This window comes from Aristolochia californica, unplaced genomic scaffold (genome assembly GCF_029961685.1).
Source record: "Aristolochia californica isolate CCGP_79_NKW_82.1479 unplaced genomic scaffold, dmAriCali1.0.hap1 SCAF_11, whole genome shotgun sequence".
In the NCBI taxonomy this organism is placed as follows: domain Eukaryota; kingdom Viridiplantae; phylum Streptophyta; class Magnoliopsida; order Piperales; family Aristolochiaceae; genus Aristolochia; species Aristolochia californica.
This window is the reverse complement of record NW_027181782.1, coordinates 2,553,180-2,580,576: the sequence shown is the minus strand read 5'-3', so window position 1 is coordinate 2,580,576 and position 27,397 is coordinate 2,553,180. Positions and strand designations below refer to the sequence as shown.

General features: G+C 37.7%; 2 protein-coding genes and 2 pseudogenes across 3 annotated transcripts; all 4 read left to right on the top strand.

The window, feature by feature from the left end:
• Positions 1-1,756: 1,756 nt before the first annotated feature.
• Positions 1,757-4,751, top strand: LOC137943879 (probable serine/threonine-protein kinase PBL7). Of its 2 annotated transcripts, XM_068789304.1 has the most exons (6): positions 1,757-2,177; positions 2,471-2,634; positions 3,252-3,477; positions 3,567-3,638; positions 3,747-3,883; positions 4,391-4,751. In XM_068789304.1, exons 1-6 carry the CDS (start codon positions 1,847-1,849, stop codon positions 4,583-4,585), a joined length of 1,125 nt encoding a protein of 374 aa, XP_068645405.1. In that variant the 5' UTR covers positions 1,757-1,846; the 3' UTR covers positions 4,586-4,751. The 2 variants fall into 2 exon arrangements, with proteins under 2 accessions (XP_068645405.1, XP_068645404.1); XM_068789303.1 differs by having other exon boundaries at positions 3,567-3,883.
• Positions 4,752-10,068: 5,317 nt separating this feature from the next.
• Positions 10,069-13,092, top strand: LOC137943638 (probable serine/threonine-protein kinase PBL7; annotated as a pseudogene).
• A 767-nt stretch (positions 13,093-13,859) lies between these two features.
• Positions 13,860-18,893, top strand: LOC137944114 (serine/threonine-protein kinase PBL27-like). Its single transcript, XM_068789648.1, has 7 exons — positions 13,860-14,148; positions 14,465-14,628; positions 15,183-15,369; positions 15,448-15,839; positions 16,420-16,657; positions 18,050-18,257; positions 18,500-18,893. The coding sequence occupies exons 1-5, from the start codon at positions 13,944-13,946 to the stop codon at positions 16,612-16,614; spliced, it is 1,143 nt and encodes a 380-aa protein (XP_068645749.1). The 5' UTR covers positions 13,860-13,943; the 3' UTR covers positions 16,615-16,657; positions 18,050-18,257; positions 18,500-18,893.
• Positions 18,894-22,714: 3,821 nt separating this feature from the next.
• On the top strand, positions 22,715-25,860 carry LOC137943880 (serine/threonine-protein kinase PBL27-like; annotated as a pseudogene).
• The last annotated feature ends 1,537 nt before the right edge of the window (positions 25,861-27,397 follow it).

The window sequence follows — 27,397 nt, the reverse complement described above, 5'->3', positions numbered from 1 at the left end:
TACATCAGAGTTTGGGTGGCCTAGACGTCTATGCCACATCTTAGTTCCATAACCAACAACATTGCATACAAAGGAAAGTAAAAGAAAACTAGGAATAAAGGTGGAAGGAAAAACGTGAAGAGGAAAAAGTCGTCTCATTTTAGGCCCCTTCACGATCATCTTCCCTTACGCTTGATCCTACATGACACAACCAGAACGAGAGAAATAGACATTACAATTATTATCAACCAATTGACCAACAAAAATAAGATTTGTGGTGAGGTCAAGAGACACAAAAACATTTAAGGAAGAGGAAAGATCACCAATAGCACCTCATAGGCAGAGAACTACCATCAATGGTGTTAATTTTCAGATTTCCATCATAATTTCTGACATTGGAAAGAGAAACAATAGTATTAGTCATATGGTTAGATGCTCTAGAGTCAATATATCATGGCTTAGAAGAAACTTTTTAATTACTTGAGAGGCCAAAAGAAGAAAAGGCAGAGAAGATCATCTGTTGTACCATTTCAGGAGTGAGTATGCTCGGGTTTGCTAAGGTTATAGGGGCAGGAATAGGAACAACCGATGAGGCAACAGGCAATACAACAGAACTAAAGGCACCAGCGGACGCATGATAAGCAGTACCCTGCTTCCTTTAAGGTTGAATGGGACAAGCAGAGATGATATGACCCTATTTCTTGCAGTAGTTATAGAACTTCTTAGGGCAATCCCGAGTAATATGACCAAAAACTTTACAACTAAAGCACTGGACAACACACATATCTCGACCCTTATTCCTCCCCTATGTTGCATATGCCACAATAACAGGGGCACTGACATTAGCCCGATGTTCTATGCCAGTCTAAGTTACTATACGTTGCTCCTCACGAAGAAGTTCACTAAAACAAGTATCTAGAGATGGTACAGGATGACGATTCATCAAATTAGAACGTGCAATTTCAAAATCGAAACGGAGCTTCATCAAGAATTGATCTCTCTTGCTTATTTCATGCACTGCTTAAACATCAGAGAGAGCTACAACGGGAACATTAGCATAAACAATGTCTGAATAATCAACCCAAAGATTTTGAAAACTAGAAAAATATTTCTCAATGGAGAGGCTTCCTGTGTGAAATTAGCCATCTCATACTTCAATTAAAATTGTCGAGCCGAGTTGTCTTGATGGTAAACCTGTTGAGGTAATTCCACATATCAACTGCATTTTTATAAGGCCTTAGATTGAGAACAAAATGAGGCTCAATAGAAAGATCCAAGTTATAACCCTTGTATCCTTGACTTTCCACTTGGACAAAGCCTTGAAGTGCGGGATCACTCCCATCAATATGACCCCCCCTCCCCCGACTTCTTCCCCTTATGCCCCTCACCACTTAATATATACATACGATAACAATCCTAAGCAGCAATAACCGAGCATCTCTTAATACCAAAAAATCGGAGAAGCAATATTAGGCAAGCTGAGATAGATTAACCAGAAGGACAACAACAGAGAAGAGCAAATAGAGAGAGACGTTTTATTTCGTGTAATTTAAGCCGTCAAACCACCAAAAATCAAAGATCAACGACAATGAAAGGTTATGTAACCGCGTAGTGATTCATTCCTCCGCTTTTCTCCATTTTCTTCTTCGCGGTTGAAAATCAGCGCGAGTGAAAATTAATCAACGGTTTCTTTCCATTTTCTTTCCACTAATTACGTTGTCATTGCTTCCGCAAATTTCGCTCTCCGTGACTCTTCTTGGAAATTCCGATCCCAAAGGACAACTCCCTGGTTCAATACGTCCTGCATAAAGCATATAGCGCTCCCCAGACTTGCCCACATTTCATCGGCCGAGAAATTACCGGCGCTATGAGGGGCTTCTTTGCGGCGTTGACCAGCTCGGAGATCTACCAAGGCTGCCGGACGTCGTCGGAGCGCTCGAAATTCTCGGAGAGCTCGTCCGAACCCAGCCTGAGTCCCTCCGCTAGTGCTAGGGAAATTTACGAAGGATTGAGGACTCCTGGCTTGTCGGAGCTGTCCTTCAGAAGCGCCGACAACGAACGCGAAGTGGACGCTGAGTACCCATCTGCAGCTGAAGCAGGGAATATAATCGCAGACAACGAACGGGTAGTGGACGATGAGTACCCATCTGCAGCTGATGCAGGGAATATAATCGCCGACAACGAACGGGTAGTGGACGGTGAGTACCCATCTGCACCTGAAGCCGGGAATATAATCGCCGAAACTTCGTTTTCCAGGATCCCACTCTGATATTGGAACTGGTCCTCTTTTCATGGTCTCTGCTTTTCACACGCAAATGATTTCCTACAAACCAAGACAGTAAATGATGGTTTTGAAGAAAGCATTATTGGGTAGCAGTAATAATGGTGTTCTTTCTTTCTCCTAGGATAAGCCAAGTTTCCGCCGGTATCTGTGTTTAATGTGATAATTTTGTTTGTTGTTGAATACGCACTCACTCTCTTTACGTTATAGTGAAATTGAAGGGTAACTCCAAAGATGGATTTGAGCGCTTTGCTGCTCAGACTTTTACATTGCGTGAACTGGCTGCTGCAACCAAGGATTTCAGTGCGGATTGTCTGCTCGGTCAAGGTAAATTTGGTCGAGTTTATAAAGGGAGATTGGAGAGAAGTGACCAGGTCAGTTTTGAACAGTATCCTGAATTTTTTCTTTTTCTTTTTGTTTTGCTTGTTTAACTGTCATTTCATTTTAATGTTGCTCGAATAATTTGATATTAGTTAATGTAGCAGCCATAAATACTGGATTCTTCTATAAAGATGAACTACCGATTTCAGTTTTCACATAATTCTTAAACACTCACGGTACAGTTCATCTTGTTTCCTTCATATATCTCAAACCAACCTGCCATACTTAGATCTACCCTACATTTGAGTCTGTTCTATCTCAAAACCCAAATGTACAGCTTTTACTTGAGATGATACCATATGTAGTCTTTCTCTATGAGAAAAAGTATTATTTGACATTCTTGGTTTTTCCTTGAGCCTCCTCCTCCTATCCCTCCCCCATATGTAGTCTTTCTCTATGAGAGAAAATATTATTTGACATTCTTGGTTTTTCCTTGAGCCTCCTCCTCCTATCCCTCCCCCAAAACGTGGATGCAGCTAACCTTTGTCCTGCCTCCTATCCCTCATATGTTAATTTGACCAACATTGTGATCATCCTTTTATCGAGTCTTTTCTTTCACCTTGCACCGAAAATCATTTTTGTTTCTCTGTAATTTTCTGTGTCAGAACAGGTTGTGGCCATCAAGCAATTTGCTAATGGATCGGAAAGAAATATCAGAAAGCAATTAGATAATGGATCAGAAAGGAACCCGATATTTCTTTCTGAAGTGATGATCCAAAGCCATCTTCATCACCACCCAAACATTGTTAATTTTGTTGGATATTGTGCTGATGGCGATCAGAGTCTTGTGGTTCACGAGTATATGCCTTTAGGCTCTTTGGAGTATTATCTACATGGTAAATTGATTAATAAATAACATTATCATGTTTCATTTCTATCATTTTATCATCATTTTATTTGTTCTCCACCTGATTGTGCATTACAGACCTTCTTCCATCAGGTAAAAAGCATCTGGATTGGAGCACAAGGATGAAAATAGCAGCCGGTGTTGCAAAAGGTCTGGAATTTTTACATGATAAAGCGAACCCCCCTGTCATACTTCGAGATCTGAAACCCTCAAACATTTTGCTTGGAGAGGATTACCATCCCAAACTTGCTAATTTAGGTTTTGCAAGGCTTGGACCTGTTGGTGGTAAGTCCACTGTGTCGAGATCGGTGATAGGTCCTTCTGGGTATTGTACTCGTGAGGATGATATCTTTAGCTTTGGTGTTGTTCTTTTGGAGATTATTACTGGCAGGAAAGTAAGCGCCGTTTCTTTATAGTTTTGCTTCATTTACATATTTTGTTATTTTTCTGAAACTATGCTTGATTGCATATTCCCCGTTTGTTTTTTCCTGTTTTGTGGAGAGGAAGATTTTATTTGCTGAAAGTCATTTCTTTTGTGGGTGGGGTTGAGGGCAAGGCAAGTCTTTGTTGGCTAAAAATCCTCTTCTGCTCATATGGTGTCTTCTAACAGAGTTGATGTTCAGTACAATTTTCATTTTATGTTGCTAACCTTCTACTGAGCTGGCTCTATCTTCATCCAATTCCAGTTTGTCACAGATGAAGAAGAAACAGAAGAGACATGAATATATATACACCAAACTTCTTTTCTCCAGAATCAAATAAAAATATGTTCTCTCCCTTGAGATTGAATTTTGTTCTTTTATCACGTTGATGAAGAAGAAATGGATTAATTGCAAATGACTAATTCTGTGATATTATTGCATGATCCTTTGTGAATGCTCCTTTCACTGGTATGCTTGCAGGCACAACCTTTATTCAAAGATCCAAGGAAATTTGAACAAATGGCTGACCCGATGCTTCAGGGTCAATACCCAAAAAGAGGTCTCCGTCATGCACTAATTGTCACTGCTATGTGCCTTCGGAAGCAGCCTGCTGAGAGACCTGCCATAGCTGATGTTGTCACAGCTCTCACTAACATTGCTTCACACGCAAAATGATGAGTCTGAAAGGAACTAAGACACAGGACTAAACTGAAAAGAGGTAAAAGAGGCTTCAGCAATCTTCCTGCTTATTTGATCATTTCAGCAATGTCCTTTGCTTGGAAGTGTAAGCAATAAATCACAGAACTAACAGGAAGTAGACTGTGTGTCAATAGTTTATGAGTGTTTTATATGTGTCTTCTTTCAAAGAAATAAATAGAAATTAATAATCAATCTCATACATTATCATATTTATCCGATAAATTTTTTATAAAATAAAATATCAAATACAAAGTTACCATGGAAAATTATCTTGTGTTGAAAGTATTATAACATCAATTGTTAAATATTTATTCAAAAAAAAAAATCATATGGTATTCCGACCTATTTTGGCTAGAAAAACTTACCTAGAAAATTATATGATTTTTCGGTAAATTTTTTAGCTAGAAAAGTGTTTTCAGGAAACATAAGCATAATGGTCCCTATCTTGGCTAGAAAAACTTACTTGAAAAATTATATGATTTTTTGGTAAAATTTTTAGCTAGAAAAGTGTTTTCAGGAAACATAAGTACTAATGGTCCCTAGAGACATATTTCTACTAGAAATGTTTTTTAAACATTTCCCCATAAAGGACACTAACAAAGCCTTAGAGTATTGAAAATTCATTTTCTCATCTCTTCAACTTTTAAAAAAACAAGAGGAATTGTGCAAGAAATTTTCATCTCACCTAAAACTAGCAAGCAAAAAGGCCAAAAGATTTTGGCCAAGGAAAAATATTCATTTGCATTTTTTTTCTAGGATTTCCTATTGTCACCATAGTGTTGTTTTAGTGCTAGTCTCAAGAGTGCCAGATACAAGCAATATCTTCTTGTTTCTTGAATTTTACCTATTGAAAAAGGAGGTTGAAGCACAAAAACCTAATATGTAAAATCATATATCATGTTTTCCATTTCCACTATGTTTTCATATATCATTATAGGCACTATGTTTTCCATTTCCATTTCTTATTTTATTTCATGTTTCCATCCTACTTCAATAACACCTTTGTAAGTGTATTTGAAGTATAAGGACATGAGAGAGAGTCACATGAGGTCCATGGCCTAGATGGGGATGGGGGGTCCTACTTTAAACCTCAAATATATCGACCGTGACCTCAACAATGGCCTCACCTAAGCAAGGCAACAAGAAGCAACACTTCATTACAAACTTCCCACTAGAAGAGTTTTTTTAATGATCCCCACAACTACGAGTTGGTGGAAATGTCCTGCCCTTATATTAGTTATACAGGCAAGGCTGTGAGGCTAATGCTCCACCTCTAACTATGAACGATATCTACGCTTCCTCTACATGGAATCATCCCTTTCCCATACGATGAAATTGACCAATCTCGTCGAGCCCTTGAATGAGGAGAACAACCCCTCTCGTGTTGACAGGGAGGTGAATAACTTGGCGACCTTCTGCTACCATGACCTGTATGTTTGAGGGACCACAAAGGAGACATGAATAATACACCCTTCGTTGCTTCCGTGGGAACACAAAAATATTCAAGAAAGATATGGAGGACTGTCATTTTTATGAGAAGATCTTATACATCATTTACATAAAGTTGGGAGTTCATGATATTCTCTTACCCCCAGCTTGAGGGGGAGTGTTGGAAATGGGCCCAAGCCCACACAACCAAGGAAGACCCACATATCTAAGAGTGTTAGAAGATGGGCTCAGGCCCATAAGATATGGACCCATCATGATTACATGAGCTGGTGGGACCCACCATGATCACGTGAGATGGCATGATGAGTCTTACACAATAAGAAGTCTTACAGAGCCACAATTACTATGGAAGGAGGTCTTTCAGAAGAATTTAAGTTTAAAGGTATTTTAGTCATGTTAGTTTTTTATTTATATTGGGTTATTTAATTATGCTAGAGTTTAAGTGTTAGAGTTTGGGTGTAATTGGAACAAAGGTAGTTTAACTGTAATTGGACTTTATTACCTTCCTCTATTATAAATAGAGGTTCATGTACTCTAATTATAATAAGTCAATGAAGTATTTCTCTTTTCCATAAATTCAACATTCTAAAATCACCTAAGACCAATGCCTATAGACCCATTTCTTGCAAAGATTAGGAATGCATACATTATCAAACTTAATTCAATTCTTTTATCCAGTGGTATAACCAAGTGGTATTTGAGCTAGCCTTAAAAAGTGAGTAGATTTTTTTCATTAAACTAAAATAGGTTGGACCGCCTTTAAATTTGAGCAGCCATTATAGACTAGAGAGAGTTTTGTCATTGGGCTAGGGGTAATTTTTTTCTCTCACCATTATTTTGTACAAGTTGGTTTTCTTGGTAAAGAACTAACAGATCTCCAAGTTGAGGGGATGAAGTACAAGAAAGAGGTAACCAACAATAAAGAATTTCACATATAGTGGTAATCAAATTTTATGCAACTAGAAAATCCAAGTAAGGGAGAGAACAAGGTGAAGACTACAAGCAAAATATAAATAAGAAAAAGATAACTCAAAGCAAGACTATCAACAAAAATATATATATATATATATCAATCCATACAAGATCAAAGTTTCTTATCAAGTACACTAGTTTCTTGACTAAGATTATTTGCATAATGAAGTTAAGCAATTTGAGGGGGAGTGTTAAAAAACACCCACATATTATGGTAAATAGGACCAGTCTTCAATAAGAGGTGACATGACTTTGTAATTATGCAAGTTAGTGTATGTCCTTGTATGTATTTTTCTCTTAAGAGGTGTAGCCTTAAGGGCATTACTGATATTGTAAACATCTTTCTCTAACTATATAAGGAAGCTCTAGCCTCTTCAACCTCATTCCCCTCTTGGAATTCGTCCTTTTTTTTCTTCCTCATATCCTCTCCTTCTCTCCCAAGAGCTATAATACATCTATTCTCTCATTCCCTTGATATCTCATGGTGTTTATGTGAAGGTCCTAGAAGACAACAAAAAAGTTCAACAGTATGAAAGGATAGAAGCAAGAAATAAAAAAAAGATATGCAAAAGATAAAGAAAGATAAGATCAAATGCATCGCATGTATGAACTCTTTGTAATGCTTTCTCAATAAGCTGCAAGTGTAGTAAATGTCTTTAAAAAATAATATACTGTAAAAAAAGTTATTTATCTTTCTCATGAAGTTTTTTATATTTCCCCGTGCATGCTAATAGAGTGGAGAGTACAAGTCCCACATTTGAGCTTTCAAGTTCATCCCATTTACACAAATAGAAGGTTGGATGAAACCAAGAGTAACAACAACATGAAATCCGAGTTCTTTTGAGTTTTTGTCTTCTATAATTTATTTACTTTTTCCCTTCTTCTTTCGCTGTTTATAGAGGGGGGGGGGGGGGGGGGGGGGGGGGGGGTCGTCCATTGTATCTTAACTGAGTCAAACTACCATTATTGTTTCTTCCATCCTCGTATCACTTGTGGGTGATGACTTACCAATGTAAAGATTTTTAATTTAAAAAAAATGCAGGATTCTATCTTATGATCTTCCTCTATTCCCCGAAGACGTTTTGTGAGAGTGGGAAAACCATTTTTATAGAAACTCATTTCTCAAAAACTTAAACTAAGCTTCTTCTGAATTTTTTTTGAAATGTTCTTGAATTTTTTTATAGGATTTGTATTGAAAAATTAAATTTTAATCAAATTTCCGCAGCTGCCATTTATCTTAATAGAGTAATACGAGGCTGGGGTTATGTTAAGGCTTTGAAGTACCTAAGTTGGAGAGCTCTCATAGAGGAGATGACAATTATTTATGCTAATATGACATTATTTCACTTCTCTACCATTTAGAAGAAACCTGTGGGCTATATAATATTTACAGTAAAACACAATCCAAATGGATCTATTTCCCAATTGAAAACGAGGTTGGCTGCTAAAAGGTAGACCCAAACTTATGAGGAAACTTCTTCTTCATTCGACTAGTAAACTCAACTTTGTAAGACTACTAATTTCTAATTGGTCTTTATATCAACTTTAAGTTAAAAATATCTTTCTCAATGGCGACCTTTGAAGTTTATATGTTTTAACCACCGTGGTTTGTGGTTAGGGGGGAATAGGTGTATAAGTTTAAAAAGTCAATAATTTATGGCCTTAAACAATCTCTTTGAACATAGTTTTACAAATTCAGCAAGGTTGTATGTGGTTTTGGTCTTAAGAAGCTTGAAATGGATCGTTTTGTGTTTGATAAACATACTGATAATGATGTTATTCTTTTAGTTGTTTATGTAGATGATATCATTCTCACTGAGAGTGATCTAAATAGTATTCACCATATAAAGGAGGGATTGTATAAGGTTTTCCAAACTAAAGATTTCGGATTATTAAATATTTTCTTCGAATTAAAGTATTGTAATCGCAGTATGGTATTGTTTTGTCTCAAAGAAAAATATGTATTAAATTTACTGAAAGAAACCAGAATATCTGGGTGGGGTGTAGACAACTTGATATGATCCTACCGGTAAATTTTAAAGGTTGGTCAAGAAGTTAATATATTTGACAGAAACATAAAATAGCAAGAGACGAAGGAAATTGGAGGAGGTCGTGGGTTTGCACGTAACGATGGAGCAAAATAGGTGATGGTGTCTAGGCAAAGAAGTTATCTTTGACAGAAAGAAGCAGCTGACTTAAAATTTATAGAGAACAAAATCGTGTGTACACCTGCAAAAGAAAGCACGACTCACAACAACGGTTGAACAGAGATGAAACGAAATGAAACACCAGGCAGAAAATCCTGTAAACGTATTGAATTATATCAAAAAGAGATTGAAAACCATAAAATAGAAAAACCAAGGAAATGAAATGAATCAGAGAAGAAACTTGCTGTTTTTTGCGTGCAATTAATTTGCACTGAAAGCAGTGGAGCTGAGCAGGGAGCATGCCTGTGTGCTTTCCGTCCTTTTTTATTCATCTTACGGGAGTAGATAATTACTCTCTTGATATAACTGTGATCACGCAATAACGTTTATAGTTCATATTGTAAAAGACAGAAAATTGAGAATATATCAAAACTTCTCTTAAGTTGATGAGCACAGTCTATTAGAACATTCAATTAAGGAAGTCCCATTCACACTCGAACCCATCTTCAAACAATTCTATCTCAGTCGGCTTCCACTTCGCATACTTTCCTAAGCAGCAATAACCGAGCATCTCTTAATACCAAAAATCCGAGAAGCAATATTTGGAAAGCTAAGATAGATTAACCAGAAGGACAACAACAGAGAAGAGCAAATAGAGAGAGGAAATTGAAGAGAGAACGATAAGAATTAATGAAAGAGAATGAACTTAAATGATCAGTGAAAACGAAATCGAAGAAGCAAGACCCAAGGAGGCTGACGGAGCAAGCAGAGACAGAAGGAGACTCGTCGACTCGTCGTTTTTTGTTTAATAGGTGTTTGTTCTTTCCGTTATCTTTCGTGTAATTTAAGCCGTCAAACCACCAAAAATCAAAGATCAACGACAATGAAAGGTTATGGAACCGCGTAGTGATTGTTTCCTCCGCTTTTCTCCATTTTTCTTCTTTGCAGTTCAAAATCAGCGCGAGTGAAAATTAATCAACGTTTTCTTGCCATTTTCTTTCCTGTAATTGCGTTGTCATTGCTTCCCCGAATTTCCTTCTCCGTGACTCTTCTTGGAAATTCCGCTCCCAAACGTGAACTCCCTGGTTCAATACCTCCTGCATAAAACATATAGGGCTCCCCAGACTTGCTCACATTTCATCTGCCGAGAAATTACCGGCGCTATGAGGGGCTTCTTCGCGGCGTTGACCAGCTCGGAGATCTACCAAGGCTGCCGGACGCCGTCGGAGTGCTCGAAATTCTCGGAGAGCTCGTCCGAACCCAGCCTGAGTCCCTCCTCTAGTGCTAGGGAAAGTTACGAAGGATTGAGGACTCCTGACTTGTCGGAGCTGTCCTTCAGAAGCGCCGACAACGAATGCGTAGTGGACGGTGAGTACCCATCTGCAGCTGATGCAGGGAATATAATCGCCGACAACGAACGCGTAGTGGACGGTGAGTACCCATCTGCAGCTGATGCAGAGAACTGGTCCTCTTTTCGTGGTCTCTGCTTTTCACACGCAAATGATTTCCTACAAACCAAGACAGTAAATGATGGTTTTGATGAAAGCATTATTGGGTAGCAGTAATAATGGTGTTGTTCTTTCTCTGATCCGGTGAAATCACCTTCTCCTAGGATCTGTGTTTAATGTGATAATTTTGTTTGTTGTTGAATACGCACTCACTCTCTCTACGTTTTAGTGAAATCGAAGGGTAACTCCAAAGATGGATTTGAGCCCTTTGCTGCTCAGACTTTTAAATTGCGTGAGCTGGCTGCTGCAACCAAGGATTTCAGTGCTGATTGTCTGCTCCGTCAGGGTGGATTTGGTCGAGTTTATAAAGGGAGATTGAAGAGTAATGACCAGGTCAGTTTGGAACAATATCCTGAATTTTTTCTTTTTCTTTTTTTGCTTGTTTAACTGTCATTTCATTATTAATGGTTCTCGAATAATTTGATATTAGTTAATGTAGCAGCCATAAATACTGGATTCTTTGTTAAGACGATTCATGCTCTTCTATAAAGATGAAATACCGATTTCAGTTTTCACATAATTCTTAAACACTCACGGTACAGTTCATCTTGTTTCCTTCATTTATCTCAAACCAACCTGCCATACTTAGGTCTACCCTACATTTGAGTCTTTTCTATCTCCAAACCCAATTGTACAGCTTTTACTTGAGATGATACCATATGTAGTCTTTCTCTATGAGAAAAAATATTATTTGACATTCTTGGTTTTTCCTTGAGCCTCCTCCTCCTTTCCCTCCCCCAAAACGTGGATGCAGCTAACCTTTGTCCCGCCTCCTATCCCTCATATGTTAATTGGACCAACATTGTAATCATTTTTTTATCGTGTCTTTTCTTTCACCTTGCACCGAAAATCATTTTTGTTTCTCTGTAATTTTCTGTGTCTGAACAGGTTGTGGCCATCAAGCAATTTGCTAATGGATCAGAAAGGAACCGGATATTTCTTACTGAAGTGATGATGCAAAGCCTTCTTCATCACCCAAACATTGTTAATTTGGTTGGATATTGTGCTGATGGCGATCAGAGGCTTGTGGTTCACGAGTATATGCCTTTAGGCTCTTTGGAGTATCATCTACATGGTACATTGATTAATAAATAACATTATCATGTTTTATTTCTATCATTTTATTTGTTTTCCACTTGATTGTGCATTGCAGACCTTCCATCAGGTAAAAAACATCTGGATTGGAGCACAAGGATGAAAATAGCAGCTGGTGTTGCAAAAGGTCTGGAATTTTTACATGATAAAGCGAACCCCCCTGTCATATATCGTGCTCTGAAATCCTCAAACATTTTACTTGGAGAGGATTACCATCCCAAACTTTCTGATTTTGGTCTCGCAAAGCTTGGACCTGTTGATGGTAACTCCACTGTATCGACAAGGGTGATAGGAACTATTGGGTATATTGCACCTGAGTATGCTATGTCAGGACAGCTAAGTTTAAGATCAGATATCTTTAACTTTGGTGTTGTACTTTTGGAGATTATTACTAGCAGGAAAGCAATTGACATTTCTAAAGATGCTGTAGAGCCAAGTCTAGTAGCCTGGGTTAGTAAGCGCCATTTCTTTATAGTTTTGCTTCATTTACATTTTTTGTTATTTTTCTGAAACTATGCTTGATTGCATATTCCCCATTTGTTTTTTCCTGTTTTGTGGAGAGGAAGATTTTATTTGCTGAAGTCATTTCTTTTGTGAGTGGAGTTGAGGGCAAGGCAAGAAGTCTTTATTGGATAAAAATCCTTTTCAGTGTTTTTACATGAGCTTATAATTGTTGCAGGAGTCCAAGTTGTGTAGCTGAAAAGTCCTTTATTTACTTACTCATATGGTGTCTTCTGACCAAGTTGATGTTCAGTACAATTTTCACTTTATGTTGCTAATTTATATGATGCATTTCTCCCTAATCAAATAAAAATATGTTCTCTCCCTTGGTGAATGAAGTTTGTTCTTTTATCACCTTGATGAACAAGAAATGGATTAATTGCAAATGACTAATTCTGTGATATTATGGCATGATCCTTTGTGAATGCTCCTTCCCCTGGTATGCTTGCAGGCACGACCTTTATTCAAACATCCAAGGAAATTTGAACAAATGGCAGATCCAATGCTTCAGGGTCAGTACCCAATAAGAGGTCTCTATCAGGCACTTATTGTCGCTGCTATGTGCCTTCAGGAGCAGCCTGCTGAGAGACCTGCCATAGCTGATGTTCTCACAGCTCTCACTTATATTGTTTCACACCCAAAATGATGAGTATGAAAGGAACTAAGACACAGGACTGAACTGAAAACAGGTTAAAGAGTTTTTTTTCCGCAATCTTCCTGCTTATTTGATCATTTCAGCAATGCCCTTTGCTTGGAAGTGTTAGAAATAAATCACAGAACTAACAGGAAGTAGACTCTGTGTGAATAGTTTTTTCAAAGGGCAATTCGCATATGTTTTAGCAGGGTTTTACAGATTTAAACTTACTCTAAAACATCATAATTCTTCATATTGTAAGCAATAAGATTGGCAATCATGAGTATAACCATAAGAGCACCACCAGTGTATGGTATACATGTCAAGGGATTCAGAACCAGTAAGTTAAGAGGTCCCATTTTGTTTTTGGGCCTCAATCAAAATTTTCACAAATCACTTCTGTCAACTAGCTACTTCAGTTTTTTCTGTGCTTGGATCATCGTTTGACCAAAATATCACAGCAATCAAAAATGATGTTTTGAAATCCTCATACCTTGTTGGACCAGTGGCGGCCATCAAGGCTGTAAGAATTGATACAGTCGTGTGAATAGCCCTCTTTGAAGCTTCATCAATGGTGGCCATGTATACAAAAGTGCTCACAACAGCCATGAAAGAAAGCCAAAAATCCATAAAAACTGAAAAATCCAAGAAAATACACCAGTGATCAATGTTTACAAAAGTGCCATGTATACAAAAATGCTCACAAACATAGCTCTGTTATCTGTTATCTGTTCAATGTATTTTCTATCTATTCCTAGGGATTATGTTAAGGCTTTGAAATACCCAAGTATTTATTTGACAGAAACATAAAATAGAAGGAAATAGAAGGACATAGGTCGGGGGTTGGCATGGAACCCAATTGGTTAATCGACCCGGTCTCCAATTTGGGTCTTAGACTCATACGTCCGGGTCATTGCTTCCGCGAATTTCGCGATCCCAAAGGTCCCGCGTTCAATATGTCTCCATAAAAACAATATCGCGCTCCCCAGACTTGCTCACATTTCATCTGCCGACAAATTACCGGTGCTATGATGGGCTTCTTCGCGCCGTTGACCAGCTCAGAGATCTACCAAGGCTGCCGGACGCCGTCGGATCGCTCGGAATTCTCGGAGAGCTCGTCCGAACCCAGCCTGAGTCCCTCCTCTAGTGCTAGGGAAAGTTACGAAGGATTGAGGACTCCTGACTTGTCGGAGCTGTCCTTCAGAAGCGCCGACAACAAACGGGTAGTGGACGGTGAGTACCCATCTGCAGCTGATGCAGGGAATATAATCGCCGAAACTTCGTTTTCCAGATTCCCACTCTGATATTGGAACTGGTACTCTTTTCTTGGTCTCTGCTTTTCACACGCAAATGATTTCCTACAAACCAAGACAGTAAATGATGGTTTTGATGAAAGCATTATTGGGTAGCAGTAATAATGGTGTTGTTCTTTCTCTGATCCGGTGAAATCACCTTCTCCTAGGATAAGCCAAGTTTCGGCCAGTATCTGTGTTTAATGTGATAAATTTTTTTGTTGTTGAATACGCACTCACTCTCTTTACGTTTTTAGTGACATGGAAGGGTAACTCCAAAGATGGATTTGAGCCCTTTGCTGTTCAGGCTTTTACATTCCGTGAGCTGGCTGCTGCAACCATGGATTTCAGTGCTGATTGTCTGCTCGGCCAGGGTGGATTTGGTCGAGTTTATAAAGGGAGATTGGAGAGTAGTGACCAGGTCAGTTTGGAACAAATATCCTGAATTTTTTCTTTTTCTTTTTTGGCTTGTTTTACTGTCATTTCATTATTAATGTTGCTCGAATAATTTGATATTAGTTAATGTAGCAGCCATAAATACTGGATTCTTTGTTAAGGCGATTCATGCTCTTCTATAAAGATGAAATACCAATTGCAGTTTTCACTTAATTCATAAAAACTCACGGTACAGTTCATCTTGTTTCCTTCATTTATCTCAAACCAACCTGCCATACTTAGGTCTATCCTACATTTGAGTCTGTTCTATCTCAAAACCCAATTCTACAGCTTTTACTTGAGATGATACCATATGTAGTCTTTCTCTATGAGAAAAAATATTATTTGACATTCTTGGTTTTTCCTTGAGCCTCCTCCTCCTATCCCTCCCCCAAAACGTGGATGCAGCTAACCTTTGACCGGCCTCCTATCCATCATATGTTAATTGGACCAACATTGTAATCATTCTTTTAGCGTGTCTTTTCTTTAACCTTGCCCCGAAAATCATTTTTGTTTCTCTGTAATTTTCTGTCTGAACAGGTTGTGGCCATCAAGCAATTAGATAATGGAACAGAAAGGAACCGGATATTTCTTACTGAATTGATGATGCAAAGCCTTCTTCATCACCCAAACATTGTTAATGTTGTTGGATATTGTGCTGATGGCGATCAGAGGCTTGTGGTTCACGAGTTTATGCCTTTAGGCCCTTTGGAGTATCATCTACATGGTAAATTGATTAATAAATAACATTATCATGTTTTATTTCTATCATTTTATTTGTTCTCCACTTGATTGTGTATTGCAGACCTTCCATCCGGTAAAAAGTGTCTGGATTGGAGCACAAGGATGAAAATAGCAGCCGGTGTTGCAAAAGGTCTGGAATTTTTACATGATAAAGCGAACCGCCCTGTCATATTTCATGCTCTGAAATCCTCAAACATTTTACTTGGAGAGGATTACCATCCCAAACTTTGTGATTTTGGTCTCGCAAAGTTTGGACCTGTTGGTGGTATCTCCACTGTGTCGACAATGGTGATAGGAACTTATGGGTATATTGCACCTGAGTATGCTATGTCAGGACAGCTAAGTTTAAGATCAGATATTTTTAGTTTTGGTGTTGTACTTTTGGAGATTATTACTGGCAGGAAAGCAATTGACATTTCTAAAGATGCTGTAGCGCCAAGTCTAGTAGCATGGGTTAGTAAGCGCCGTTTCTTTATAGTTTTGCTTCATTTACATATTTTGTTATTTTTCTGAATTTATGCTTGATTGCATATTCCCATTTGTTTTTTCCTGTTTTGTGGAGAGGAAGATTTTATTTGCTGAAGTCATTTCTTTTGTGGGTGGGGTTGAGGGCAAGGCAAGTAGTCTTTATTGGCTAAAAATCCTTTTCAGTGTTTTTACAAGAGCTTATAATTGTTGCAGGAGTCCAAGTTGTGTAGCTGAAAAATCTTTATCGGCTAACCATGTTGATGTTCAGTACAATTTTCATTTTATGTTGCTAATTTATATGATGCATTTTCCCTTCTACTGTGCTGGCTCTATCTTCATCCAATTCCAGTTTGTCACGGATGAAGAAGAAACAGAAGGGACATGAATATATATACACCAAACTTCTTTTCTCCCGAATCAAATAAAAATATGTTCTCTCCCTTGAGATTGAATTTTGTTCTTTTATCACCTTGATGAACAAGAAATGGATTAATTGCAAATGACTGATTCTGTGATATTATAGCATGATCCTTTGTGAATGCTCCTTCCCCTGGTATGCTTGCAGGCACGACCTTCATTCAAAGATCGAAGGAAATTAGAAAAACTGGCTGACCCGATGCTTCAGGGTCAGTACCCAAAAAGAGGTCTTTATCGGGCACTTGCTGTCGCTGCTATGTGCCTTCAGGAGCAGCCTGCTGTGAGACCTGCCATAGCTGATGTTGTCACAACTCTCACTGACATTGCTTCACTGCCAAAATGATGAGTCTGAAAGGAACTAAGACACAGGACTAAACTGAAAACAGGTAAAACAGTTTTTTGGTTGAGGCTTCAGCAATCTTCCTGCTTATTTGATCATTTCAGCAATGTCCTTCGCTTGGAAGTGTTAGAAATAAATCACAGAACTAACAGGAAGTAGACTGTCTGAATAGTTTATGAGTGTTCTATATGTGTTAATTGCCTTTTCTCTCTTTCTTAATTTAGTTTTTTTTTTTTTTTTTGTGTATACGTGTTTCGGTCGTTGTTTCTGATATTCTACCGAAGCATCATTTTTGTGTTATTATAGGAAAATTAAACAATGGGAAAATCATTTATTTTTGAACAACTTTCTCATGGAAGAATTTGACTATAAAAAAAAATCTCTTTATCCGGTGTTTTTATGTATGTGTTTTTCTGGTTAGTTTTTCCTATAATAGTTTCTTCTTAGGTCCCATTAGTGCCTTTGGTTAGAAATTTATATCCCAAGAAAAGTTAGAAATGTTTTTCTTAGGGTACACATTTCCAAGAAACCTTTAGATTAAATCATATGAGTGTCTTACTAGGAAATTACAAAATTTTAGAAATTTCCAAGGAAAATTAAATGTTAGTGTCTTTTTTCAAGGAAATAAATAGAAATTAATAATCAATCTCATACATTATCATATTTATCACGATAAAATTTTTATAAAATAAAATTGTCAAATACTTATTAAAAAAAATCATATGGTTTTCCTACCATCTTGGCTAGAAAAGCTTACCTAAAAAATTATATGATTTTTCAGTAAAATTTTTAACTAGAAAAGTATTTTTAGGAAACACAAGCACTAATGGTCCCTCAAGACATATTTCTACTAGAAATATTTTTTCAACATTTCCCAGAAACGACACTAACAAAGCCTTAGAGTATTGAAAAATCATTTTCTCATGTCTTCAACTTTTAAAGAAACAAGAGGAAGTGTGCAAGAAATTTCCATCTCTCCTAAAACTAGCAAGCACAAAGGCCAAAAGATTTTGGCTAAGGAAAAATATCCACTTGCATTTTGTTCTAGGCTTTCCCATTGTCACCATAGCACTATTATCAGTACTAGTCTGAAGAGTGCCAGATGCAAGCAATATCTTCTTGTTTCTTGTATTTTACATATTGAGAAAGGACCTTAAAGCAAAAAAAGCTAAATATGTAAAATCAATTTAAATAATTGTGTAAACTTTTATTTAGTAAAAAACGTTTATAAGAATTTATAATTACTCTGTCATAACATTTTTATTTCAAAAAATTTCTTGCTTGTTTGCTTAATAATCAAAGAAGTTTTTCAAGTGTTTCTATTATGATTTTTAACTTAGTATTTCCTTTAATATTATTTACTATGTTTGCCATTTCTATTTCTTATTTTATTTCATGTTTCCATCCTACTTCAATAACTTTGTAAGTGTATTTTAAGTATAAGGACATGAGAGAGAGTCACATGACGTCAATGGCCTAGATGTGGATGGGGCGTCCTACTTTAAACCTCAGAATATAGTGCACTTGAGTATGCAATGTCAAGAAGGTTGAGTTTAAAATCGGACATCTATAGCTTTGGTGTTGTTCTATTAGAGATTATTACTAGCAGGAAAGCGGGTGAGAATTCTAAAGATGCTGAGGAATGGGTAAGTGCATTCACTTCCCTCTCCAGCTCACTCATTATTCATTGTGGTTTTAGTTTAGTTTAGTTTAGTTTTCTCTTTCTTTCTGTTTTTTATCAAACCATGTCTATTTTCCTGTTTCATGAAGAGGAAGCTGAAGTCAGGGGCAAGACAAGGATTCATATGGAGTCCTAAGTTATTGAAATAACCTTGAGACCAATGCATGAGATTCTTAATCAGTGAATGATCTTTTTGGATGCTTGCAGGCACGACCTTTATTCAAAAATGATTGAAATTTCCTACAAATGGCATACCCAATGCTTGGGGGTCAGTACCCAATCGAAGGCCTTCGTGAGGCACTTGACCTGGTTTCCAAGTGTGTTCAGGAGCAACTAATGTGAGACCTCTCATACGTAATATTGCTAGAGCTCTCACTGACCTTGCTTCACATATCTCTGATGCCACAACTTGGTATTAAAGGAGGAAGAAAAAGACAAAAAAGAAAAAAAAAAGTTTTCATTTTCCCTTTTGTCTTATTAGTTCCCAATGCCTAGTTTTCATTTGATTTCTCACTCTCTTATCATAATTTTCATATAGTATATTATATTGTGTCTGAAAGATCTTTAAGTCTAGTTTCCAACACAAAAAGAATTTTTTCAATCGGAGTTCTTTAAAAATAAATTTTGATATCTGAATTAGCAATGGTTAAGTAGCTGAAAATTTTACTAGTTGTGATAGAAAATCTCATCTTTCTGAATGGTTTGTACTAACATGACTGAGACTAGGCATTAGTTTCCAATGCCTAGTCTTTGTAATGCTTTCTCAATAAGCAGCAAGTATAAGTGTTTTTACAAAATAATATATGGTAAAAAAAATTTATTTATCTTTCTCATGAAGTTATTTATATTTCCCAGTGCATGCTAATAGAGTGGAAAGTGCAAATCCCATATTTGTGCTTTCAAGTTCATCCCATTTACACAAATAGAAGGCTGGATGAAACTGAGAGTAACAACAACATGAAATCGGAGTTTTCGTCTATATAATTTGTTTTTTTCCTTCTTCTTTCTCTGTTTATAGGGGGTTCAGGCCATTGTCTATGAACTGAGTCAAACTACCATTATTGTTTCTTCCATCTTCGTATCACTTGTGGGTGATGACTTACCGGTGTAAGGATTTTTAATTTAAAAAAAAAAATCAGAATTCTATCGTTTGATCTTCCACTATTCCCCGAAGACATTTTGTGAGAGTGGGAAAACCATTTTCTACTTAAACTAAGCTTCTTCTAAATTATTTTTGAAATGTTCTTGAATTTTTTTATAGAATTTTTATTAAAAAATTAAATTTTAATCAAAACTTCCGTAGCTGGCACTTATCTTAGTAGGGTAATACGAGGCAAGGATTATGTTAAGGCTTTGAAGTACCCAAGTTGGAGAGCTCTCATAGAGGAGATTGACAATTATTTATGCTAATAGGACATTATTTCACTTCTCTACCACGTGGAAGAAACGATTGAGCTATATAATATTTATAGTAAAACACAATTGAAATGGATCTATTTCCCAATTGAAAACAAGATTGATTGCTAGTGACAAATCAAAATCAAGGGACTAACGAAACAATCCAAACATCCACAAGAGAGAGCGTAGCTCTTTGGTTTCACGGCGAAACGAAGCACACGAAGAATCAATCCAAAATGTTTCCATTGGGGATTTTTCCTCTTTCATTAAATATTTAACCTTTAGGTTTTCCTGTTACAAAATGGCCCATGGGTCTAAGACAGTACCCTCCCTATCCCATTAAGCCTAATCAAATAACCCCGTGTACATATCCCAAATTATACAATAATTATGAACATAAATTACATTTAATATATATTTTAACATATCGTAACATCCCCCCCTCAAATTGATGATGGTGAGTTAATTAGCAACAATTTGCTAACCAAAAAATTATGTCAGGATTGAGACAATACTTTGGTGAAGACATCGACCACTTGAAGATCCGAAGAAATGTACGGAAGAGATATTACCCGGCGCGCCAAAGTGTCGCGGATGGAGTGACAGTCAACCTCAATATGCTTGGTACGCTCATGAAAAACCGGATCAGCTGCAATCTGTATAGCACTTGTATTATCTGCATGAAGCGGTGTAGATGAGGGTTGAGGAAACTGGAGCTCAGCAAGAAGACCACGGAGCCAAATAACTTCTGAACACGCAGTAGACATAGCACGATACTCGGCCTCGGTAGATGACTTGGACACTCGATTTTGTTTCTTACATTTCCAAAAAATTAGTGCATCGCCTAAAAACATATACCAGCCTGTAGTAGAGTGATGGGTATCAAGGCACCCTGCCCAATCAACATCACTATAGGCAACCAGATGTAGCGCGGAGCCAATAGGAAAGAATAAACCATGAGCAGATGAGCCGCGAAGATAGCGGATGATGCGCTGAACTGCCGCAAGATGAAGGTGTCGAGGAGATGTCATAAACTGACTGACCTTATGAACAGCATAGGAAATGTCCGGGCGAGTAGTAGTCAAGTACATGAGACTCCCGACTAGTCGTCGATAGATAGCCAGATCATCAAGGAGAGTCCCTTCATCTTTCCGATATTTGACATTGACCTCATAGGGGTAGCCACCGAAGATGTGTCCTCCAACCCAGCGAGTGTGATAAGATCTTGAATATACTTATGTTGGTTTAAGAAAATACCTTTGAGTGTGTGATGGACCTCCGGCCCTAAGAAGTAGGTAAGGCGTCCAAGATCCTTCATGTGAAAAGTGGCATGCAACACCTTCTGAAACTTGGTAATCAGTCCAGAGTCAGTGCCAATAATGATGATGTCATCCACATAAACCAAGAGAATGACCATGCCCGCAACAGACTTATGATAAAAGATAGAGGTATCATACTGACTCTGGGTAAACCAGTGGAGGATAAGTGTGCTGCGAAATTTCTCAAACCAAGCCCGGGGGGCTTGTTTAAGCCCATAAAAAGGACATCATAACTTGCAGACATGATCAGGAGAGGATGTAGACATACCCGAGGGAAGCTTCATATAGACGTCTTCCTGGAGATCACCGTGGAGAAAAACATTCTTCACATTCATCTGATGCAATGGCCAAGATTGAGAGGCTGCAATGGCTAAGATAGTACGAACTATGGTCATCTTGGCAACTGGGGCAAAAGTTTTCTCATAATCAATCCCATATTCCTGCCTGTTCCCCAGGGCCACAAGGCGGGCTTTGTACCGATCCAACGATCCATCGGAACGCAGCTTGACAGAGAAGACCTACTTACTTCTAAGAGGCCGAATAGTAGGAGGGTAAGCCACAATGTCCCAGGTGTGATTCTCCTCTAGCGCTTGTAGTTCAGTTTGCATGGTCTTTTGCCAACACTCATGTGCTATAGCATGTTTATATCCAGAAGGAATGGAAATAGAAAACAAAGTAGCTACCAGAGATACAGGAGAGGGAAAACCATACCGGTCAGGAGGGTGAGAACTATGTGTGGATCTGCGAAGATGGAGAGGAGCAGGAGCAGAGGGAGGATCAAGAGCAAGTGCTAGGTCAGAAGGAGGAGAGGGCAGCAAAACAGTGGGTTGAGGCTCATCAAAGCTCGGTAAACTAGACAAAGAGGTAGACGGAAGTGTAACTTGAGAGGGAAATAAATATTGGTTTTCAAAGAATACCACATTCCGAGAAACACGGACTCGACACGCCTGAGGATCATAGCAAACATAGCCCTTTTGAGAACCGGCATACCCAAGAAATACACACATAATGGATTGAGTTGTAAGTTTATGTCGTTCATGATCAAGTAAATACACAACTAGAAGGTGTACTCAAACTTATGACATTGATTACAAGGAAACGTCTTCTTCCTTCGATTAGTAAACTCAACTTTGTATGATTACTAACTTCTTATGTCACAATTTTTAATTAGTCTTGATATCAATTTCATGTTAAAAATATCTTTCTCAATGGCAACATTTATAGTTTATATTTTTCCACTGGGGGTTTTGGTTAAGGGGGTTTGTAAAACGAAATGAAACACCAGGCAGAAAATCCTGAAAACGTATTGAATTAGATAAAAACAGAGAATGAAAACAATAAAATAGAAAAACCAAGGAAACGAAATGAATCAGAGAAGAAACTTGTTGTTCTTTGCGTGCAATTAATTTGCACCGAAAGCAGTGGAGCAGCGCAGGGTGCTTTTCGTCCTTTTTTATATTCTTTCCTGTCGGTCGTCTTAGGGGAGTTGATCGAGCAACAGAATAAGCAGTAGCGCCACTCATAATTACTCCTTGCTGTAACTGTGATCATGTAATAACGTTTATAGTGCATATTGTAAAAGAAAGAAAATTGAGAATATCTCAAAACTTCTCTTAATTTGATGAGCAGAGTCTATTAGAACACTAAATTAAGAGAAGTCCCATTCACACTCGAACCCATCTTCAAACAACTCTATCACAGTCGGCTTCCACTTCGCATCTCTTAATACCAAAAATCCGAGAAGCAATATTTGGAAAGCTAGGATAGATTAACCAGAAGGACAACAACAGAGAAGAGTAAATAGAGAGAGGAAATTGAAGAGAGAACGATAAGAATTAATGAAAGAGAATGAACTTAAATGAGCAGTGAACGAAATCGAAGAAGCAAGCAGAGGCAGAAGGAGACTTGTCTTTTTTGTTTAATAGGTGCAAGACCCAAGGAGGCTGACGAAGCAAGCAGAGACAGAAGGAGACTAATAAGTCTTTTTTGTTTAATAGGTGTTCGCCCGGTTGTTCTTTCCGTTTTCTTTCGTGTAATTTAAGCCGTCAAACCACCAAAAATCAAAGATCAACGACAATGAAAGGTTATGGAACCACGTAGTGATTGTTTCCTCCGCTTTTCTCCATTTTCTTCTTTGCAGTTCAAAATCAGCGAGAGTGAAAATTAATCAACGGTTTCTTTCCATTTTCTTTCCTGTAATTACGTTGTCATTGCTTCCGCTCCGTGACACTTCATTCCGCTCCCAAAGGACAACTCCTGGTTCAATACGTCCAGCATAAAGCATAAAGCGCTCCCTAGACTTGCCCACATTTCATCGCCCGAGAAATTACCGGCGCTATGAGGGGCTTCTTCGCGCCGTTGACCAGCTCGGAGATCTACCAAGGCTGCCGGACGTCGTCGGAGCGCTCGAAATTCTCGGAGAGCTCGTCCGAACCCAGCTTGAGTCCCTCCTCTAGTGCTAGGGAAATTTACGAAGGATTGAGGACTCCTGACTTGTCGGAGCTGTCCTTCAGAAGCGCCGACAACGAACGCGTAGTGGACGGTGAGTACCCTTCTGCAGCTGATGCAGGGAACTGGTCCTCTTTTCATGGTCTCTGCTTTTCATACGCAAATGATTTCCTATAAACCAAGGCAGTAAATGATGGTTTTGATAAAAGCATTATTGGGTAGCAGTGATAATGGTGTTGTTCTTTCTCTGATCCGGTGAAATCACCTTCTCCTAGGAGAAGCCAAGTTTCGGCCGGTATCTGTGTTTAATGTGATAATTTTGTTTGTTGTTGAATACGCACTCACTCTCTCTACTTTTTAGTGAAATTGAAGGGTTACTCCAAAGATGGAATTGAGCCCTTTGCTGCTCAGACTTTTACATTGCGTGAATTGGCTGCTGCAACCAAGGATTTCAGTGCTGATTGTCTGCTCGGTCGGGGTGGATATGGTCAAGTTTATAAAGGGAGATTGGAGAGCAGTGACCAGGTCATTTTGGAACAATATCCTGAATTTTTTTTTGTTCTTTTTTTGCTTTTTTAACTGTCATTTCATTGTGAATGTTGCTCGAATAATTTGATATTAGTTGATGTAGCAGCCATAAATACTGGATTCTTTCTTAAGGCGATTCATGCTCTTCTATAAAGATGAAGTACCGATTTCAGTTTTCACATAATTCATAAACACTCAACGGTACAGTTCATCTTGGTTCCTTCATTTATCTCAAACCAACCTGCCATACTTAGGTCTACCCTACATTTGAGTCTGTTCTATATCAAAACCCAATTGTACAGCTTTTACTTGAGATGATACCATATGTAGTCTTTCTCTATGAGAAAAAATATTATTTGACATTCTTGGTTTTTCCTTGAGCCTCCTCCTCCTTTCCCTCCCCCAAAACGTGGATGCAGCTAACCTTTGTCCCGCCTCCTATCTCTCATATGTTAATTGGACCACAAAATCATTTTTGTTTCTCTGTAATTTTCTGTGTCGGAACAGGTTGTGGCCATCAAGCAATTATTTAATGGATCACAAAAGAACCTGAAGTTTCTTACTGAAGTGTCTATGCAAAGCGTTCTTTATCACCCAAACATTGTTAATTTGGTTGGATATTGTGCTGATGGCGATCAGAGGCTTGTGGTTCACGAGTATATGCCTTTAGGCTCTTTGAAGCATCATCTACATGGTAAATTGATTAATAAATAACATTATCATGTTTCATTTCTATCATTTTATTTTTTCTCCACTTGATTGTCCATTGCAGACCTTCCATCAGGTAAAAAGCGTCTGGATTGGAGCACAAGGATGAAAATAGCAGCCGGTGTTGCAAAAGGTCTGGAATTTTTACATGATAAAGGGAACCCCCCTGTCATATTTTGTGCTCTAAAATCCTCAAACATTTTACTTGGAGAGGATTACCGTCCCAAACTTTCTAATTTTAGTCTTGCAAAGCTTGGATATGTTGGTGATTGTGGAAAGCTAAGTTTAAGATCAGATATCTTTAGTTTTGGTGTTGTTCTTTTGGAGATTATTACTGGCAGGAAAGCAATTGACATTTCTAAAGATGCTGTAGCTCCAAGTCTAGTAGCATGGGTTAGTAAGCGCCGTTTCTTTATATTTTTGCTTCATTTACATATTTTCTTAATTTTCTGTTTTCCTGCTTCATTTTTTTTTTTTTTTTTTTGTTGTGAGTGGGGTTGAGGTCAAGGCAAGAAGTCTTTATTGGCTAAAAATCCTTTTCAGTGTTGCAGGAGTCCATGTTGTGTATATGATGAAGAAATGAATTTTGTTCTCCCGAATCAAATAAAAATATGTTCTCTCCCTTGAGAATGAATTTTGCTCTTTTCTCACCTTGATGAACAAGAAATGGATTAATTGCAAATGACTAATTCTGTGATATTATGGCATGATCCTTTGTGAATGCTCCTTCCCCTGGTATGCTTGCAGGCACGACCTTTATTCAAACGTCCAAGGAAATTTGAACAAATGGCAGATCCAATGCTTCAGGGTCAGTACCCAATAAGAGGTCTCTATCAAGCACTTATTGTCGCTGCTATGTGCCTTCAGGAGCAGCCTGCTGAGAGACCTGCCATAGCTGATGTTGTCACAGCTCTCACTTATATTGTTTCACACCCAAAATGATGAGTATGAAAGGAACTAAAACACAGGACTGAACTGAAAACAGGTTAAAGAGTTTTTTTTCAGCAATCTTCCTGCTTATTTGATCATTTCAGCAATGTCCTTTGCTTGGAAGTGTTAGAAATAAATCACAGAACTAAGAGGAAGTAGAATCTGTGTGAATAGTTTATGAGTGTTCTTTTTTCTTAGGGTACACATTTCCAAGAAACCTTTAGATTAAATCATATGAGTAAGTGTATTTTTATTTCAAAAAAAATTCTTGGTTGTTTACTATTATTTAGAGAAGTTATTCAAGTGTTTCTATTATGATTTTTAATTTAGTATTTCCTATAATATTATATACTATGTTTTCTATTTCCATTTCTTATTTTATTTCATGTTTCCATCCTAATTCAATAACTTTGTAAGTGTATTTGAAGTATAAGGACATGAGACAGAGTCACATGAGGTCAATGGCCTAGATGGGGATGGGGGTCCTACTTTAAATCTCAAATATATCGACCGTGACCTCAACAATGGCTTCACTTAAGCAAGGCAACAAGAAGCAACCCAAGATAACCGGATGCACTTCATTACAAACTTCCCACTGGAAGAGTTTTTTTAATGATCCCCACAACTAGGAGTGAGTGGAAATGTCCTGCTCTTATCATAATGAAGCAACCAACAAAATCAGAGTTTGAATATCCAATCACTTCTAGATGATCATTTGTTCTCTCTCTAAATTATTTCGTGGACCTTGTTCCAAATTCAATTTGTCACCTTTCACAATAGGTGCAACACCAGATGGGCAATTATTCATACAATATCTTTCTAAAATTTTTTTGATATAGGTTTCTTAAGACAATCCTAATGTCCCTTGGGATTTGTCTCTATCAATCTTTATGCCTATGACATAAGAAGATTCGCCCATATCTTTCATATCAAATTTCATCGAGAGAAATCGTTTGATCTCATGAAGTAATCCTAAATCACTTGAAACAAGTAGAATATCATCTACATATAGGACTAGGAAAATTATTTTGCTCCCACTAACCTTATGGTATATACATTGATCCATGATATTCTCCGTAAAACAAAATGAAGAAATAACATCGTGGAATTTTAAATACCATTAACGGGAGGTTTATTTTAGTCCATATATAGATTTCTTAAGTATACAAACCAAGTGATCATTCACCTCTGAAATAAAACCTTCAGGTTGTTTCATATAAACCTCTTCTTCTAGGTCTCCATTGAGGAAAGTCATTTTCATATCCATTTGATGTAACTCCATATCATAATGAGCTACCAATGCCATGATTATTTGAAATGAATCCTTCTTTGATACAGGAGAGAAGTATCATGATAATCAATTCCTTCTTGTCGAGTAAATCATTTGGCTATAAGTCTTGCATTATATCTTTCAATATTGCCTAAAGAGTTTCTTTTGGTTTTAAAAACCCATTTACAGCCAATGGTCATCCCCCCTTTAGGCAATTCAACAAGATCCCAGACTTGGTTTATAGCCATTGAATCCAACTCTTCCCTTGAGTCTTATTAGTTCCCAATGCGTAGTTTTCATTTGATTTCTCAACACAATATTCTGTATAGTATATTATATTATGTCTGTCCATATAGTATATTATATTATGTCTGAAAGATCTTTAAGTCTAGTTTCCAACACAATAAGAATTTTTTCAATCGGAGTTCTTTAAAAATAAATTTTGATATCTGAATTAGCAATGGTCAAGTAGCTGAAAATTTTACTAGTACTGACAGAAAATCT